Below are 19,157 nucleotides of genomic sequence, written 5' to 3'. Positions count from 1 at the left end.
AAGTGGAAAATTTCTCACCATTAGATTTGAATTGTAACTGAAGATGATACAATTCCTGAGTTTTCCGCTCCAGGGTTTGCCGTAGAAGATTCTGGTACTCTCTTTCTTTCTGAACTAGGTGTTCCAAAAGTCTGGTTAAAAAAAATGCCATTATTCAGAGAGAGCCTAACACCATTCACACTGCCTGCTTTCAGCCTGGGCACCTTCCTTGTGTTCCCTGCCCTTGAAAACAAAGTCCGGCACTTGGCATTTTGTCTCAACGTGTATCACAAACCAGAAGATAACCTGAGGGTGAGCAGCATGCTCAGCCAGGAGGATCTGGTGAGGACAGCTTGTCTCCCTGAGTCCCATCAAGTGGCTGAAGCGAGCTCTTGGGCTCTTTCCTCTTCAGGGGAGGAAGCTTCTGACGCCAGTGGCAGGAGAGCGCCGGGAGGAAGGTGGCCTCAAGCAGAGGGAGCCCAGCACTGTGCTAAATGCTTCACAGGCACTGGTCTCACGTGCTCAAGACAGACCAGATGCCCCCAGGTAGCAGCACTCTGGGCAGGAGGTGCTGTCCTCCTGCTGTGTGCGCATGGCTGAGGCATCTCCAGGACACCGGGACAGGCGTGTGTGTCCACCATCCGCAGCTATGCCAGCTGCTGCGAGTGCTACTGAGACCGGAAGGTCACAGAAGGCCTATCATCAGTGCAGATGAAAAACCCTGAGCCCATATATAACAGTTTATATTTGATGATTATAAACCTTACCAGTAAAGATTTTAAGGAAGTGCCAAGTATCACTAGCAACTTTCACGTGTCATATTTTAAAAGCTTTCAAAATTTTGCCGCCACTACCTGTTAACTAAAACTGCATATCTCTCAAAAATGAGAGAACACTCTAGGTCTGTAAAAAATGATTAGATCTGCTTAAGGTCAAACTTCAGAGATCCCCAGAGTATATACAATGTTTCTTCCACAATACCTGTGGAATGCCAATACTTGGCACCACGTCTCCCTGTTAAATATTAATTGGCACTAGCAGTGATCATGTGGCAACAAGGCATAAGTCCACTGATGATGTGATTACCCAGAGTGAACAATCATTTTATTCATTTAACAAATATTTTTGAATGCCTACTATGTGCCAGGAAGTGAACAAAATAGACCAGCTCTCTTAGGGGGCCACCTCACGGCAATGCCAGGGTGCCCTGGCTGCGGAGGCAGTCCACGAGCACCTGCTGGGGAATCCTGATGCATCCCAGCAAGAGGCTCAAAGAGGAGAGGGCAAACTTAGGGTCAGGGTCATGGGCTACCTGTCCATCAGATGAAGCGCCAGCCAACCCTGGGCTTGGCTACTGCTGTGGGTGCAGGCTGCAGCCGCCCACCGCGGAGTCTGCTGGACCTGCAGGCCACGCCAGGGGCCTCATCTTTGTGAAAAGAAAGAAAAAGAATTTCCGAGGTGCTGCGGCCGTTAGCATGGCTGACTGCTGTGTGTGTGGCTGGTGGCAAGGCACCAGGACTCAGGGGTGCTGCCCTTAAAGGGAAGCGATCTCCCCCAGCTGAAGCTGAGAACACCCCCGCCCACCTCCTTGGGGAAGATGCTCTTCTGAGACCTGAGAGGGGACACTCAGCAAGTCTACCGATTCCCTGGCTGGCCCCAGTCATGGTACCCCCCCCCCCCACCTGTTGGTCTCCTGTCTGAGCTCGCCCAGCTGGAGGCTCAGGTGCTGGTGCTGGAGCTGCTGGGGCTGGGCCCCGGGGGCACCCGCGGACGTGGGGCTGCTCCTTCCATATGCCACACGCTCTCCACTTCGAGGCCCGTCTGCTGGGGGACGGTCCTCTTCTACCTCGTCCGTGTCCTTCTCCAGCCCTTCAGTCTCTGATGCAGGCTCAAAGTGGGCTCGGAGCTCTGCCAAAGGAAGAAGGCAGAGGATGGACCATGGTTAAGTGAGGCCAGGGCTTCGGGTCTCCTCTGGGCCTGCACACAAGACTGCTAGAAGCCATCAGGGACGTGGTGCTCCATCAGGGACAGCTGACTTTGTGAATGGGGACGGGACTCCTACTCCGTTCTCTGGAGAGGAGAGAGCACCCCCAGTTTACAGATGATGAAACTGAAGCTGAATGTTACATCAGCCAAGGACAGTTTTTAAAAAGGTACAACCAGGCTTCCAACGTGGCCTGCATTCTTTTACTAAAGAAAGGTGTCTGCACGGAGTGAGTGGGGCGTAATGAAGTCCTGGGGTCTACCAAGCTCCTCAGGAAAGCTGGCAGAAGCTGGGCAGGTGACATGACAGGGACGGAGCAAAGTCAAGAGAGGAAGTGGCCATGCCAACAAGCTGAGCACAGCCTCCCTTCCCGGGATGAAGTCCCCACAGGAGAGCGACCCTGGTGTTAAGCCGCTCTAGCATTTCACAAAAGCCGAAGATTTCCAGAGCTACCACATGAGGAGTCTGACAAGAGATGGAGCCATTAAACCAAGCTTTCAGTAGGCGTTCCTGAGTGTGGGAGAGGGGTGCTGCAGGACCCCCGTGCAGGTTCGGTGCTCCCTCTCAGATCCCAGGTTCTATGTGCGGTCTCCTCGGTTAGGCCAAGGGGGCACACAGCACGGCTCCAGGGGAAGGTCTTAGCATGTCCTGAGCTGCAGGGAAGTATACAGCCCAGATGGGAAAGAGAAGACGATTGTTGGGTGCAGAGGATACTTGTGATCTCTTCCACAGCCTGAGTCTGACCTTGACTGAAAAGGCGGCACTTACCGGGGATGAGAATGGTGACCGCGGCCTGCACCGCTCGACGGATTATGTTGTCCATCGCAAACATCCAGTGGGGCCTAATTAAGTGGTTCCTCAAAATTTTATTTACCTACAAATCACAGAAATCCCGATTTCTCAGCCAATGTACTTGCAAGCAATCGGAGTTCTTACTCATTCTAGACTACTTCTACTCTGAGGTAGAATGTCAGCCACGCTGCTCTGCATTTCCACCTGACTTGTTTCTTCTGGAAGGAGTCTTCCTGCAAGCTGCCCCGAGTTATGCTGGGTCTAGGGGATGCGCAGGGATGGGATCTCCCACACCGGGCCTCTTCACCGTTTATTCAAGGAGCGTTAACTGAGCACCTAGGAGAGGTCAGGCTCTTGGCTTGGGGGCATGGGACACAAAGCAGGACCAGACATGGTCACAGGCCTGGAGCAACTCACATCTGCACAGACATGTAAGCTGACATCTCATTCCCACTCAGCCAGCGGATGCCACTTGCACCCGAGTCCTGTGAGTCCTACCCTCCTGCTCTGAGGAGCCGAACACAACCAGCCCACTCACCCGCACTTGCATATTCGGTATGAAGAAGGAACTGCTGAAACTAGGGATTCGGGTGTAAGCAGCTTAGAAGAAACAGGGACCACGGGAGAAGATAGTACTTGAACTCCACAGTCTGGGTTGTGAGCCACTTCAGTGGGCTTCCTGCCTTCTAGCACATTCTCTAGAGCCACACAGAACACTTACAGCATCCTGAAATCCAAACAGTACCAGATGAATCTGATTGATGGATGAGCTGTCAAAGTCCAGGTCCACCTTTAGCTTAGATATCGTGGATGCCATCACTCTGTGTTCCGGGGAGCGGATGAACTCTCTCAGGATCCCAATTATTTGCTTGATGTGGACGACCGAGAGGTGCAAGTCTTCTGAACTCTGATTACCGACAGCCCCCCCCAAAAAATCACTTTTATTAAGTCAGGGAGGGAGAGGAAACTCAAGTAGTATGTGGACACCCCAGGTGAGAAGGGGTCAGCTTCTGGAATTTCTTCCATAGCTTTCCTTAGGTGGCCCCCTCTTCCCTGGGCGACACACACACCCCTGAAGCCCCCTGGGAACGGTTCCGCCCTCCTGCTGAAGCCCTCGGAAGGGCCCCGCCCCTGTCAGAAGGCACAGTTCACAGTACAGCAAGTGGCCTCTTCCTAAAAAGACCTTCCCGCTTCCAAAATAAGTTAAAATGCAACTATTTTGGTTCATAACCTTTCTCCCTACAGTGGCTGCTCTCCCAGCTTCTGAGGGCAACTCTGGGTCCCGCAGCGGGGGTCTCAAGACGGGGGACTAACGCGAGTGAAGGGCAAAGGCTGGGAGCCCCGAGCTTCGTGCTGCATTAGGCTTGTTCTCCGCCAGAGGGCGGCCCGGCTCCATCCACGCCCGGGTTCACCGCAGATCCGCAGATTCAGGCTTCAGGGGAGTCTTTTTTTTTTTTTTTTTTTCCTTCCCTCTTTATTTTCTTTTGTCTTGTTGGAAGAGGGAAGGATGTTGGGAAATACTTCTGGTAACTGGGCTAAGTTCCGGGGTGGCAGGGGCCTCGGTCCCGCTTGGCCTGTTGGGGCTCTGGACCCGCGTAGAGGGCGGGACTAGCGGCGCCCCCTCCGACCGCCCTACCTGGACCACGCACTCCTGCAGGTTGGAGGCCACCTGGTTCTGCTCCTCCCAGAGGATTTTGTACAGGATGGCGCGGCGCTCGCTGTCCTTGCGCAGCAGGAAGAATCCTGGGTCCCTGTCCTCCGGGGATGGGGCTGCGCTCTCGTCGGGCACGCTGCGGACGAACGCAGGCGCACATGGCTCGAGGAGCCACGCCTGACGGCGGGGAGGGGCGGGGAGGGGCTGGGGGGGCTCACCGCAGTCCCCACGGCAAGGTGAGACTGCAGGAGGCAGGCCGGTGGACAGAGGAGGGGTTTCCTCTAACCGGAGTACCAGTGTGTGTGTGTGGGGGGAATGTAGGGGGGGAATGCGAGGGGGGAATAAGGGGCCGGTGGGAGGAGGGGCAGAGGGGACAGAGGGGGAGTGAGGAGGGGAGGAGGGTGGGGGCAGTGACTGCAGTGCACCTGCTGCCTCGCTGCCTCCCCGTTGCTCCCTGGCCTGACTGCTGGCCTACGGACGGTGCAGAGAGCTAGCAAAAGCCCCTGGCGGCTGTCTGGCTTTGACCTGGGAGGTATCTGGCCCCTGGTGGACACGAGTACCCCTCACAGGCCCACCGTGGGGGGGAGGGGTGGGCCGTACCTGAGCAGGTGGCCGAGCTGGTGCTGGGGTGCCTGGGCCTTCTCAAAGAACGCATCCAGCTGGGCATCAGAGTCCGGGGACACAGAGCCGTGCTCGCTGCTGCTGCTGCCCATGGGCTCCCCAGACGAAGGCAGGGCCAGGGCGGTGCCCCGGGTGTTCTCTGTGCGGGGACAGACCAGGAGGGGGGAGGGGATCTCAGATGGCCCCCCAGGCCAGGTGACCCACGCAGGGGCCCGCTAGGCCTGCGCTGCTCCACCGCAGCAGGCCCATCCGTCACCCAGGGGTCCCTGAGATGTAGGTTCCTCTTCAGCAGGTCCGAGAGAGGCCCAAGACCGTGTTTCTAACCAGCCCACAGGACCCGCTGACACAGCTGGCCACACTGGGGGCAAGATGCTGAGCCTCTCTGTCCTGACTCCATCCACACGGGGGGGGGGGGGGGGTAAGGGGACAAATGGCTTCCTTTTCAGAGGCCACTTTTATGTCCTTCGCAGGTAGGACTCATTGCCCTAGAAGGGGTCACTTGGCTTCAGTGGCCTGTAGGGCAGCTGCCGCAGGCAAATCCCCTGATGTGCCCCCGCGAACCAAGGTCGGGGGCCGCACAGCGGAAAGGCCGGGCTCTGCCGTAGAGAAGACCCCAAAGCCCAGCCAGGGCACCTCTGGCCTCCCTCCCTGGCACAATCCCAAAGGAAAGACTTTAACAAGGAGGGTACCGCTGTCGCCTGGCAGGCTCCCTGTGCCTGTCAGGAAATCGAGGGCCGCCCGCTCGCTGAACAACAGAGGAGCCCAGGCCTCCAGCGCGGCACCCCAGCTATCCGGGTGCACCTCACCTGCCGGCTTGAAAGCAATTCGGTTCTTCTTGCCCTTGTTCACCTGCCTTAAGAAACCCTCTTTGAGCAGCTCGGCGGCAGTGGCACGTTTGTGGGGGTCAGGCTCAAAACAGGATAAAATGAAGGCTCTGGCATCAGTTGAAAGGGCTTCTGGAATCTCCGGGTGGATCTTAAACATCCCCACCTGCATTTGGGAGGTGATAGATGTGACGCTGAGGCCTCAGGCACACACCTTCCCTGCGAAGCTCCAACCCCCGCCATCCTTCAAGGGATTGGTGGATGAGATTATCATCGAGGACTCACCCGCCTGGCCTCTTGGGACCTGGCTTTGCCCAGTAGGTCTCAGAAAAAGTGGTATCACAGGAGTCTCAGAGCCTAAGCCTTAAGAGATCGTAGGGCCTCTGTCCTAGTCCTCTTGGGGCCCTGAGGGCACCAAGCGTGGAGGCTCAAGAGTTTGGGATTGGAGGCGAGAGAACACAAGTTACTAATCAAAGGACCCAAGGTTTCAGTTAAACAAGATGAATATATTCTAGGGGCATGTGGGTGGCTCAGGGGTTGAGCATCTGCCTTCTGGCTCAGGGCGTGATCCCGGGGTCCTGGGATTGAGTCCCGCATCAGGCTCCCCACATGGAGCCTGTTTCTCTCTCTGCCTCTCTGTGTCTCTTATGAATAAATAAAATCTTAAAAAAAGATGAATACATTCTAGAGGTCTGTTCTCCAACACCACACCTACAGTCAGCAATCCTGTAGTATGCACTTCAAAGTTTGTTAAGGGGGCAGAGCTCATGTTAACTGTTCTTACCACCATCAGTTTTTAAGTCCAATTTTAAATTTTGAGAACACCAGATGCTGGATGGAATACAACCCCCAAGATGTGAAATGCAGGACACATGCCAGGTGGCACACCTCACCTGAGGGGCAGGGAGGGAAGGGCACTAGGGGCCCAGACAGAGATTCAGGACGAGCACCCCAAGAAGAAAGGAATGGCTTGCCTCCAGACTCTGAGAAAACAGAGAACAAATGTGGGCAGCACCTAGGCACCCTGCCAGTGCATTTTTTTTTAAAAGATTTTATTTTTTATTTATTTACTCATGAGAGACACACAGAGAGAGAGAGAGAGGCAGAGGCGAAGACACAGGCAGAGGGAGAAACAGGCTCCATGCAGGGAGCCGATGTGGGACTCGATCCCGGGTCTGCAGGATCACACCCGGGGCCGAAGGCAGTGCTAAACCGCTGAGCCACCCGGGCTGCCCTAGTGCATTCTTTCTAAAGGTGCCTTGCTATTAACCACAGGACTCCCTGTATTAGCCCGCTAGGGTGCTGGCACCAAGTACCAGAAACTCGGTGCCTTACAACCATGGAAATTTATTCTCTCTCCGTGATGGCAATACTCCCTCTGAAACCGATGGGGAATCCTTCCTCGCCTCTTTCAGCTTCCAGTGGTGTAGACACATCACCCTCACCTTGGCCTTCATATCATCAGCCCCTGAAGTTTTGATCGGTACCACCAACTAGTCTCTATCCGGAGGCCTGGGGCGAAGCTGTGGGTAAGATCTTTCAAAACCCCAGCTGGCTGCATCATGGATCAACACTAGGGATGGGGGCGGTCACTGCTGTCCTCCAGCCCTGGTGTTCAGGGTCTTGTGGAGGTTGTGGGTACCAGAAGATACTTGTTGACTTGAGGGGTTGGCATCGGAGCTGCCTGATGGCGGCTGGGAGGGTGGGAAGCTCTGAGAACCTTCTGCGGGGCCCAGGCTGAGGGGAGTAGCCACGGCACCCGCAGCGCCAAGGACCTGGGCTGCGGAGAGGCCTCCACTCAGCCCGTGGGCAGAAAACTGCACCCACACCTGTTAGTTGTTTCGCTAGAGATTGAGCTGGAGTGTCCGGCAAGATGCAGGCTGCCAGGTCCCGGGGCAGACAGGCTGAGAGGCCACCACGCCCAGCAGAGAGGCAGGAAGGCCTCTGGATCCTGTTCTATCCGGCTGCCTCAGTGCACGGTGACCTCATGGCCATGAGCAGTGAACCCGCTCTCTTCCTTCTTAGCCTTGACTGAACAAAAATGCTCCATGGGAGGCCGGTGCTGCCAATGGACTCTTGAGGCCACAGCCTCTCTTCAACTTCTCCAAGCATACACAGGGCCAGAAGCCGCAGACCTGACCTTAGACACAGGGGCTGCCCCAGTGTCAGCCTCCCCTGGTGTGGCAAACGCATCCCTTCCCAAGGGAGCAGGCCCGGGAGGGTAAAATCCCCGCCCATAGTGGCCAGTCTTATGTGGGCCTCACCGCATGGGGTACCCTTCCTGTCAGCTCCGGGAGGGCTTTAGGCTGACAGAGTAGACATCGTCTGCTATGGTTTCTAAACCCAGTTAGAAACCTGCCCTCCAAAGACACAGACCTGCGGGGCCTCTGAGCCCTACCTAGTGTAAGGGCAAATACACATTCGAAGTAAGAGGCTTCTTCCTCCCTGGGGAAAAGGAGGGAAGAGATCCCCTCTCTTTTCTTAGAGCACTTACTTTAGAAAACGTCTAACTCCAAGTTCTTGGTCTCTTTGAGATGCATGTGAATCTCTTTTAATAAGCTGAATAAGCAGGCAGCCAGGGTGGCTCAGCGGTGTAGCGCCCCCTTCAGCCCAGGGCCTAATCCTGGAGACCCAGGATCGATTCCCACGTCAGGCTCCCCACGGGGAGCCTGCTTTTCCCTCTGCCTGTTTCTCTGCCTCTCATGAATAAATAAATAAATAAAATCTTAAAAAAAATAAAGCTGAATAAGCCTCTTGCCAAGAATGTCTCAAGGACCTGGAGGCCAACTCCTCCTGGAAATGTCAACATCAAGGAGGATATGTCCCTATCTCCTAGTTTCGGTGGGAAGGGACGAGCCCAACTTCAGTAGTATCTTGCTCCAAAACTACCTCCTGTACTAAAGATGGAGTTTACTTTTCCTTTGAGTAAAGCCAATTAGCTAATGCAAATGGTCCTCCCAATTACCAGGTGCCCCCTGGACACACTAGAGTGACCAGTGACGCTATCCTGTCCATGCACGTGAGGCCTCATCACCATTTCCTTTGACAACACAGGTGTGAGGGGTGGTGGTACTGCTGGGCTCAACAGAAGGACAAGTTCTTTCTGTCTTTGCAGCCACTTAGTGGATGGCCTTGTGACATGCACCACATTCTGGTTTAATGCTTATTCAATAACAAAACTCTTTTCTTTCTCTTCCCCTTTGTGGAGAGGTTTCTAGAGTGGCAAATTTTCTTTCTGCTTATTATTTCCCCACCGCAAGCAACCTCAATCACCAAACAGGTCTTACTTTGAACATTGCTGCCTGTGGTTCACCGAGCTCATGGAACGGAGGCCTGCTGGTGGCCATCTCGATGATGGTGCAGCCCAGGGACCAGATATCAGCTGGGGCACCGTACCCGCGAGGTCCCTGATCGATAATCTCAGGTGCCATGTACTGCAGCGTGCCTATGGGGAAAAGATAAAGATCGTGGGCACCCTATTGCTCAAAAGTCTAAATGGACCATTAGGAAACAAGTGTGTGAACTTCAACCTCTCATTAAATTACAGATGGAGCCTCCTCTCAGGCTTACGTGATGTGGTTGCGTCCTTTCTCTCATCAGAGACCTGCAACATGTCTTCCTTTGATACTAGTCACGTGGAGAGAAGATCGCTCAGCTCCTCCAAGGATAAGTGGGCCCCGATCCAATACAATAAGCACACAGTAGGGCACACCAGATGCAGGGAAGCATTAGAGGTTAGAGATAGCGCCTGACCATTAGGAACTGCCTCGGGAGGAGATGGACAAGGTGACGACGCTGGGGGCCCCCGGGGGCAGTGGGACAATGGGGGTAAGCCTCAGAAGAGCGGGGTCCGAGAACACGGATGAAAAAGTGCTCGATTCTGCCTGAAGCCTGTTGAGAAAAGCTGTATCTGGATCAACTCGGTTCTCTGCGACATAGATGCCAAGACAGGATCAGATACAGGAGAGAGTTACTGGGGAGAAGTACTTGAGGGAGAACGGGGAGGGAGCGGGAGGGGCAGGGGGAGCGGTCACCCTCAGTGCCAATGCCACCCGTGGGAAAGGGGAAGAGGGGGGAAGAGGAACAGCCTAGAGACCACTTCACCCAGGCCACTGGGGAGTCTGACCACAAGCTGCTCCCTGGAGGAGTCCCACATTCTTCTAGTATCTCCGCCATGCTCAGTCACTGGCCAGGAGTGAGCAATCAAATTTTAGGTTTTTCCTGAAACTAAGGCTGAGGAAAGCAAGAGCAGAAGACCCCAGACGCTGGCAAAGTGGTTTATCGCAGGCCGAGAACTTGCAGATGATACGGGCCGAGCTGTGAAGAGAGGGCACTGATGCCCAGGGCAACTCAAATGCCTGTCTCAAGACCGTGGCCGGGGAGACTGAAGAAATGAATTAAAATTTCTCTTAATTTTTAAAAATGCAAACGAATTTAAGGTCAAATATAAATCGGGTCGGGGCCGTGAGCTCCACAGATCAGTAGGGCGCAAGCGCTAGCTTTGGTTTTCGAGGCTGAAGGGCCGGGAGGGAAGTGTCTGGCCGCCTGCAGGCTCACAGCGCCTGCTCCTGCTGCGTGGTTAGGAAATCCCAGAGCCCCAGGACCGGAACCTCCAGTGACACAATCCCCCGCCCGGGCTTGCGCCGCCCGAATAATGAAGGGAGAGGCCTCGGCAGAGGACGTGCCTTCTAACTAGCTCCCGACCCGCTGATCATAGAAGCTCTAGGAGGCGGGGCCTGGCAGGACGCTGGGCCGGGAAGCGCGGCGCGGCTCGGCTTCGCCCGCAGCTCCCTGCAGGCTCCGTCACCAGGGGGCGCCAGAGCGTGCAGCGGCGCCCTGCCCCGCAAACCCACAGAACCAGGAGGGTGGGGTTACCTGCTCCCCGACATCTGCCGCTGTTCCTCTGCAGGAGCTTCCCCTTGGGCCCTCAATGGCTCCAGCAGCAGTGCTTGGCTCCAATTTCTAGCTTTTTTGGGGGTCCCTTCCTAGTTTCAGAACCAGCTGCATCTTGCCCCGCCCCGTTATCTGTTCCAGTCCAGTAACGCCCTCCCTGAAAGGTTTAAATTCTACCTTCCTGGTGCTCCCGCCAAGCCCAAAGGAGATAACTCAGTCCCAGTGAACAGTTATTTTTAAAGATTTTATTTATTTATTCCTGAGACACACACACACACACACACACACACACACACACACACACACACACGGGGGCGGGGGGGGGGGCAGTGGGCAGAGACATAGGCAGAGGGAGAAGCAGGCCCCATGCAGGGAGCTGGATGTGGGACTGGATCTCGGGTCTCCAGGATCAGGCCCTGGGCTGAAGGCGGTGCTAAACTGCCGAACCACCAAGGCTGCCCAGGTTTTTGTTTTTAATTTATTTATGATAGTCACACAGAGAGAGAGAGAGAGAAAGAGAGGCAGAGACACAGGCAGAGGGAGAAGCAAGCTCCATGCACCGGGAGCCCAACGTGGGACTCGATCCCGGGTCTCCAGGATCGCACCCTGGGCCAAAGGCAGGCGTCAAACCACTGCGCCACCCAGGGATCCCCTGCCCAGGTTTATTTAAAGTAATCTCTATACCCAACGTGGGGCTGGAACTCAGGGACCCCAAAATCAAGAGTTGCATACCCTTCCATCTGAGCCAGCCAGGTGCCCCTAAAAGTTAATTCTTAAAAGAGGAAGAGAATACGTTTTTACACAGTTATGCAACGTAGAAAATAGTGCCAAGCCAAACTGCAATGGTTTAATGACCCTGAGCGAGTAACTGTCCACTTCAGCACAACTGTTTCAAAACTGGAGGATAAACTCCCTACATAATGCTAAATTTGGAGATTTTTTAAAAAAGATTTATTTATTTATTTATTCATGAGAGAGAGAGAGAGAGGCAGAGACACAGGCAGACAGAGTAGCACGCTCCTCGCAGGAGCCGGATGTGGGACTTGATCCCCAGACCTGGGATCACGCCCTGAGCCAAAGGCAGACGCCCAACTGCTGAGCCACTCAAATGTCCCTGGAGATTTTCTTTATATGGAAACATACACAGAACATCACCTTTTATAAAGGCAAGGACTTAGTAATGACATCCATATTACTTATTTATTGCTATGCAATAAATTACCCCAAATGTCAGCAGCTTAAAACAAGAGTTAGGATCTCACACAGCTTCTAAGGGTCAGAATCCAGGAATAGCTGGGTCGGGTGGATCCGGCCCAGAGTCTCTCATTAGGCTGTGGCTGGGGTATCTGTTGGACTGTAGTCGTCTGAAACCCAGAATGGAGCTGGAGGATCTACTTCCAAGCTGAGGTGGGGTTTGGAAAGAGGCTTCAGTTTCTCACCACATGGGATCTTCCAAAGGGCTGCTGAAGCCATGGCTTTCCCCAGAGCAAGTGACCCAAAGATAGCAAGCAAGAAGGATGCCACGCTGTCTTTTCTGACCTAATCTCCAGGTCACATACCGCCACTCGGCCTTCATCTGTTCATTAAAGTGAGTCACTAGGTCCAGCCCACATTCAAGGGGAGGGGATCACACAGGACTGGGAATGGCGGGAGGTGGGGGCCACGGCGGCCACCTTGAAGGTTGCTGGCCACAACGCCTGACTTCCCGTTAGTACACAACGGCTTACAAAACCTCTCCAGGTAGCGCTGTCTCCGTGACTCTCACAGCTCGGTAAGGTTTGGCAGAGGCACTATCTACTGTGATTTCCGTTTTATACATGAGGAAAAATGAGGTTCAGTGAAGGTAGGGGATATGCTCAAGCTAGCACTCAGGGCTTCTGTTTCCCATCTGGAGCTATTCACCATGACATCGCCGGCAGATGCAAGGAAGCTAGGAGGAGCACAAGTGAAGCAAATACTGCCTGAACAAAAGGGAACTTGATGCAAGGATTTCCAAAGCCGCAATGTGATTCGTTCCCATATAATTGGAAGGTGTAAAGCAATAAGAGAAAACCGGGTGCCCCGTTTTATTGACTACCATATTCACAGAAAAATCACCCACTCACAGTAAGCATCCTGTGGAGACCGATCCACACAACTACTTCAAATAGTCAAAGGACTGTCCCCAAGCCATGTGCATGCTGTGGGTGGACATCACACCCAAATGGCTTCTGTCGAGAAACTAAGTAAAGATGCAAGAAGGGGGTGGGGGAGGCATCTGAATAATGCAGAAATCCTGGGAAACTTGCTTGCCTTTAATCTGGCTCTCTTAAGGGCATCATATCCTTTCTAAACTGCATGTCCCCCAAGGTGTGCCCACACAAGTCACTCCATCAGCCAGCCAGGCAGCCATGACTCTCAGGTATCTACACCGGAGCAGGGGTGTGGAGTTCAGAACATGGTGACAGGACACCCGCAGGGACTGACCCAACCCCCCTGGGGACATGAAATGGATCGGGGGCTCCTCGACAATTGCCCAAGTAGGTTTTTCAAATTGTCGGTGAGGGAATTGCGTGACACAGGACAGTAACTTAGAAGTTCTGATTGATGTGCCAAGATAAAAGCCAGACACCAAGGCACAGGGTGAGAGACTGGCGATGGGGCCATGTTTCCAAGGGGGTTTCACACAACTGGTTACACACCTCGCAGGGCCCTAGCCCAGGGGTCTTCTACTCAGATCAAGGGGTGAAAAAGGTCGAGAAGAGAGACTGGAGGTGGGAGGTACTGAAAGCTCCTTCTTTAGACACTGCTGTGCCCAGTGCAGAGCTTGAAGTGGGGCTCCATCTCAGGACCCTAGACGATGACCTGAGCCCAAATCAAGAGTCGGATGCCCAACTGACTGAGCCAGCCAGGCACCCCTAGGGTCTTTTTAAAAGGAATCCTGCTCAAAGGCCATATCTCACGGCCTGAATCCCTCAGGAGAAAAAAAGGGAGGGTGGATACGATGTGAGGGATGGGGGCAGTGGGCAGTCAGCTAAAGGACAGGTCTCTGCCCAGGACATGGGATTTGCATCCAGAAGGACCCAGCAGGAAAGCGTTGACGGTAACCATAAGCCAGTCCCCGAGCACACAAATGCAGGTTAGAACAGTACCAGTCAAGTGACAACCTTCTGTGTTCCCTTACCTCCCCTTCCTGCAGCTGGGGAGCCAGGAAGGAGGTGGGAGTGGGGGGCTAAAAGGTGACACTCCGGGCTGCCGGCTGCCAGACCCGCAGTGACAGGGTAAGAGCTCTGTCTCTGGAACGAGGACCAGAGTGTTGACAAGTATATTAGCAGGGCCCCTTTTAATTACCCAATTCAGACTGTTTGCTTCTCCAAGTGCCATTAAGACTTTCTCTCAGTTGTCTAAGGGTAGCTGGCAAGGTCTCGGGAAAGGACTCCTGCCCTGGACAGGACGCGGAGGGCAGTGGGAGATGAAGACGAGAGGACTTTTATGATTACAGCCTCTAAGTCTGACAGGTTCAACATGTTCGTTACCAACAGAAACTTGATCCTCTCAAAGCCTCCTGCCAGCCCTAATAACCTGGGACTTCTAAGTACAAAATTAGTATTTATTTTATTAACAAATATTCCCGTTGCACTTGCTGTGTGTCAGGTACTGGACAAAGCACTTTACCAGTATTAACTCATTTAATCCTCATAAAAACCCTCTGAGGTAGTACCAGGAGCATCTCCATTTTATTTCTGGAGAAACTATGTATGGCACAGAGAGGTGAAGTAACATGCTCAAAGTCACACAGCTAGCAAGCAGATGAACCAGAATTTGAACAAAAGGTGTTCACAGCCATAGACCGGAATAGAGTTCCTGTCCCAAGATCCACTCCTAGGCATCTACCCAAGAGGGATGAAAACTTAGGTCTGCACAAGGGCTTGTCTGTGACTGTCCATAGTAGAATTGTTCACAATAGTCAAAAAGTGGAAATAATCTAAGTGACCGGTAAATGGATAAGCATGGAATCCATACCATGGAATACCACTCAGCCAGAAAAGGACCGAAGTACTGATACATGGCACAGCATGGATGGCCCTGGAACAGGTGCAAAGTGAAAGCAGCTAGGTACACAGGACCACCGGCTCTTCCATTGCATGACATCTCCAGAGCAGGCTCATCTCTGCAGAGAGCACATCTGTGGCCACCTGGGGCTGGGGTGGGGACAGGGACCGCTGCAAGATGGCACAGGGACCTTTCTGGAGTGATAGAAAGCTTCAAAAACTGGACTGTGGCAAAGACTGCACAACTCAGAAAATGAGAAACCACTGGATCATGCACTTCAAACGGGTACATTTTCTACCCCAATAAAACTGTTAAAAAACAAAAACAGAAGCAAAGACAGTTGACCCCAGCCATAATGGCCTTGCTCCCATTCTAGCTGGTTTACACCTACAGTGAAAACCCTTCAGAGGCACACAGGAGGGGAGGCTTCAGTGCCAGAAGTTGCCTTAGCCTCTGGCTCTTTCCAGGCTCCAGACAGCCTCCGGGCATTTGCACGGAAAAGCCCCGCCACGTCCACAGGCATCCAAGCAGGGCTCTGCAGGAACCAGCTGAGAATTCTTTACAGAACAGCTCTGTGTTGCAAAGAGTAATGATATGCAGGGGAATTTCCTACCCCAAATGAGACCCCTTCTTTATCATCCCCCAAACACCCCTGCATTATTTTGCAATGCAAAATTCATGCCTCCTCAAGCCAATTACTTGGGAAAATGTGATATGCGATAATGGATTATACATGCATTTTCTTTGTGAATTTTTTTTCCTCCTTGGGGATGCTAATTACGAGATAAATTGTCAAAGGTTTGATGTTTTGAAATAACTCCTTGTCATATCAGAGACCCTCTTGCTACATACTGCCAAGCTAATTGGTGGCTTCCAGAGAGGAGGATATAAGTCATTTTCAATAGGGGTAATAAAAAAAGTGCCAATCATACATGCATAGACGCTCACATAGACATGTTGGTGCGTGTGTATTTATATCAGAAACAAAAAACGAAAATTCAACACACTCTTCCTTTGGGAGATGCCGGTGGGGTCCTTGGTGTAATATTTTTCCATTTTGAGGTGCGTGCACCTCCCTGGTGTTACAATCGAGATGTCATTCCTGACTAATAAAAGTTCTCTTTAGATAGGGAATGTGTCTCCACCGTGGGCGTCCAGTGGTCAACATACAACAACACTCTTGTTGAAGACAAGTTTTTCAAAGCTGAGACATTATTCACTAAAGCCAAGGACAAATCTGTCCACTCCACAGACCTGGTGCTCCAGGGATAGAGAACAGCCATGCTTCTTTTATACAGCTTACTTCAGAGCTATAATATTCTAAGCAGTGTTTAATTCCATCTAGCAGGATCTTTGTGGTCCTTTTATTATACCTTAGGGGACCAGAAACCTTTACTTATTCAGAATCAGTACTTTTTATTTCAAAGGACCAATTCCTTTAAGCAGGAATTTCAAAATGCCACAGGCAGCTTTTCGAACCTCATTCGACTCCCTGGTCTTGTAAATGGAAAGCTAGTTGGTCATTTCATGCCACCCTTTGAATCCAGTCCCTCTCGACACTTACGTGATTCTATCACTGACACAAGGAGAAGAAAAGCCGACCCCTCAAGCCCACCTACAACACCATATTCACCAGAACAATCAGCTTCCCTTGGAAACCTAACCGTATCCGCACCACGGATCCGAATGCAGGAAGATAACAGGCTATTTTTAGGATAGACCAGTAAAGCACCCTCATGAGTTGTCTGAGGACTACTGTGATCCAGAATTATCCACCACGTTCACTTAAAAGAGATGCTATTTTGCTCATTGGTTAGAAACCCTCAGAAAAAACCTCAAGGAGAACACCACACCTAACCCAACCTTTGAAGACAGAGACGACAGTAAGGCAGTATCGTGGCCCCAAGCAGCTGGCTCAGAGCACCATGATGACAAAGTTCAAACCATCTGACGTTGGGGACCATGCACGGTCCAGTCTCATTACTGACCGGCCACACTGCGCCAAGGGGCTTAGGAGACACGACTCCAGCATGGCCACCCACCCCAGCCTTGGCCTGCTTACCAGTAAAAGTTTCAGTGCATGGATTCACTCCTGCGAGACGTTTGGAGGTTCCAAAATCAGAAATCTTCACCATGCCACTGTAGGTATTCACCAGAACGTTGTCACCCTTTGGAAAAGGAGCATCAAGGGCTTAAAGACAGATTTCAACAAGCGAGCATTAAACAGTTTTGGACCTTAAGAAACGGTCACAAGCTTCTAGCAAGACTAGACTCGGCACTCTGGGGGCGGACGTGCTCAATTCTCTCCCTCCTTTGAGCCGATCAATCTGCAGACACCGCCAGCCCGAGTGGCACAAACGAAGCCTTGGCAGCTGAGACAAGCACATACCTTTATGTCTCTGTGAACGATCTGGTTTTCATGGAGATACTTAAGGCCTTCCAGGATCTGCCTGGTGTAGAACTTGATGGTGGGCTCCTTTATTGGCCCCCACTTTGATCGCAAAAGGGCAGAGAGGCTTCCTGGAAATGGACACAGCAGAAAACGGATCAGGGCAACGAAGATTCGATCGTTAAGACATGAAGCGAGGTGAGGTTCCTACCCCCACATCAGCCATCAGGGCAATGGCACGCGACTAAGTGCAGTCTCTCCTCTCTCTGCTGCCGGACTCCCGTACATGCAAGCCACATGGCCAGAGAAGGCCCCGCACAGGGAGGGTAAACAGGAGCCTCCAGCGGGCTCTGGAAATCCACGGGGCTCCTTTTGGGTTTAGCTCTGGTAAGTGGCACAAAGTCAGGAGAGCACAATGATGCGCAAATGTCTTGGCCATTCTACTTGGGTTGAAGCACATTTTCTACCTGGCCCTGAACTCACAGAGGGACAGGACCAGAATGAGGGGCCATTTAGGGAGACAGAGACTAGGATCAGAGGAGGTTGGGTCTGTTCATCCTCAACAGGAGGAGCCCCTGCACCGGTCACAGGGCAGGACTGTCTTTAGGACCCTCGCCCTTATTATATGAAACATCGAACCATTGGGTCCGAAGAAAATCGACCTTCACTGTATTCTGACCGTGTGTTCCAGGGGTCACTGTGCAGGCCCTCAGGCATCGGCCAGCCTTGGCTGGACACCTTACACAGTGCTAAAGGAACCCCGCTATGCCTCAATTTTTCCATCTGTCAAAGGGGATGTGCGCACGTTTCTCCAATTCTGCTGTCAGCCTTAAACCCTTGGAATGTCAATAGCCACTGATATTTTCTGCTAGACTAGGAGCAACTTGAGAGAAGAAGAAACTGTATTTTATCCTTAATGTAACCTTCAAGATCTAGCCTACTGCCCAGCTCTCAATACATAAAGTCAGCCTCTTGGTAGAATAGTAGGCTCTTAATAACTGTTGGTTAAAGGAATGAATACAGAATGTCTTTTTAAGATTAATTTATTTGAGAGAGAGTGCGAGCATGCGTGCATGAGCTGCGGGGACAGATGAAGAGGGAGAGAGAATCTCAAGCAGACTCTATGCTGAGCATGGAGCCTGATGTGGGGCTCGATCCCACGACCCCGAGATTATGACCGGAGCTGAAACTAAGAGTCGGATTCTTAACCAACTGCACCACCTAGGGGCCCCTGAATATAGATTTCTAATGGAAGTTTTTGTGTTTGTATTCAGATCATAATTATCATTGTTATTTTTTTAAATGAAAACCTATTGAGCTCTTGCTCTCTGCCAGGCACCATTTTAAAAGCTTTACATACAACCATCTCATTTAATCCATCCAACTACTCACTGAGCTAGGGTCCTTATGGCTCTAATAATTATTACAACGTCAATCATTAGAGTAATTATTATTACTCCAATTTTACAATTCATTTATTCCATCAGAAAACTGAGGGGGCATAGAGGTAAAGAATTTGTCTGAGGTCACACAGCTTGCAGACGGAGGGGCCAATTCAAGCTGGACACTCCGGCTCCAGATCAGAGGCACTCTACCTACGCACCGATGCCACCTGCATTTGGGAGATTTTGTGGATAAGGCCATGGTGTTTGATTTCACAGCAAACATGTTATTTTGCAGTGTCATTTTTAAAACTGCTGTCCCCTTGTCTCCAAACAGTCTTTAAACTCCTAGACTGTGAAGGCTTCAAGGTTGGAGACTATGCTTTATTCATCTGTCTCCAGTGCTCAGCTCAGCAGCTGGCACTCAGTAGATTCCTCAATGAATATTTGATGACTGAATTAAACCACAAACAGACTATTTATGTGACATTGAAAAGTTTGTATCCAACTCCTCTGAGAAACAAATGTTCTCCAACTTCTAAAAGGTCTGTCACTTTTTAAATGGCAAGATGGATGATGATGTTCACATTGTATTTTCATCAGTGGC

The 19,157-nt window shown here is 52.0% G+C and overlaps 1 protein-coding gene across 2 annotated transcripts in view; it reads right to left on the bottom strand.

The window, feature by feature from the left end:
• Nucleotides 1-19,157, bottom strand: part of MAP3K15 (mitogen-activated protein kinase kinase kinase 15) — a 114,238-nt gene that overhangs the window by 3,292 nt on the left and 91,789 nt on the right. The window contains exons 17-27 of one of the 2 annotated variants that reach the window (XR_012026136.1): nt 17,169-17,299; nt 16,842-16,947; nt 9,142-9,299; nt 5,837-6,020; nt 5,010-5,169; nt 4,392-4,545; nt 3,477-3,662; nt 2,732-2,837; nt 1,662-1,887; nt 1,292-1,405; nt 19-131 (exon numbers count right to left, since the gene is read on the bottom strand). Coding sequence is in view for 1 of the 2 variants with exons in the window: in XM_072815492.1 (XP_072671593.1) it covers nt 19-131; nt 1,662-1,887; nt 2,732-2,837; nt 3,477-3,662; nt 4,392-4,545; nt 5,010-5,169; nt 5,837-6,020; nt 9,142-9,299; nt 16,842-16,947; nt 17,169-17,299 (1,524 nt within the window). In the remaining variant the exon portion in view is untranslated. The remainder of the gene's footprint in view (nt 1-18; nt 132-1,291; nt 1,406-1,661; nt 1,888-2,731; nt 2,838-3,476; nt 3,663-4,391; nt 4,546-5,009; nt 5,170-5,836; nt 6,021-9,141; nt 9,300-16,841; nt 16,948-17,168; nt 17,300-19,157) is intronic. The other variant, XM_072815492.1, reaches the window with a different exon arrangement.

Source organism: Canis lupus, chromosome X (genome assembly GCF_048164855.1).
Source record: "Canis lupus baileyi chromosome X, mCanLup2.hap1, whole genome shotgun sequence".
Taxonomy (NCBI): domain Eukaryota; kingdom Metazoa; phylum Chordata; class Mammalia; order Carnivora; family Canidae; genus Canis; species Canis lupus.
This window is presented reverse-complemented; position numbering and strand designations above follow the sequence as displayed.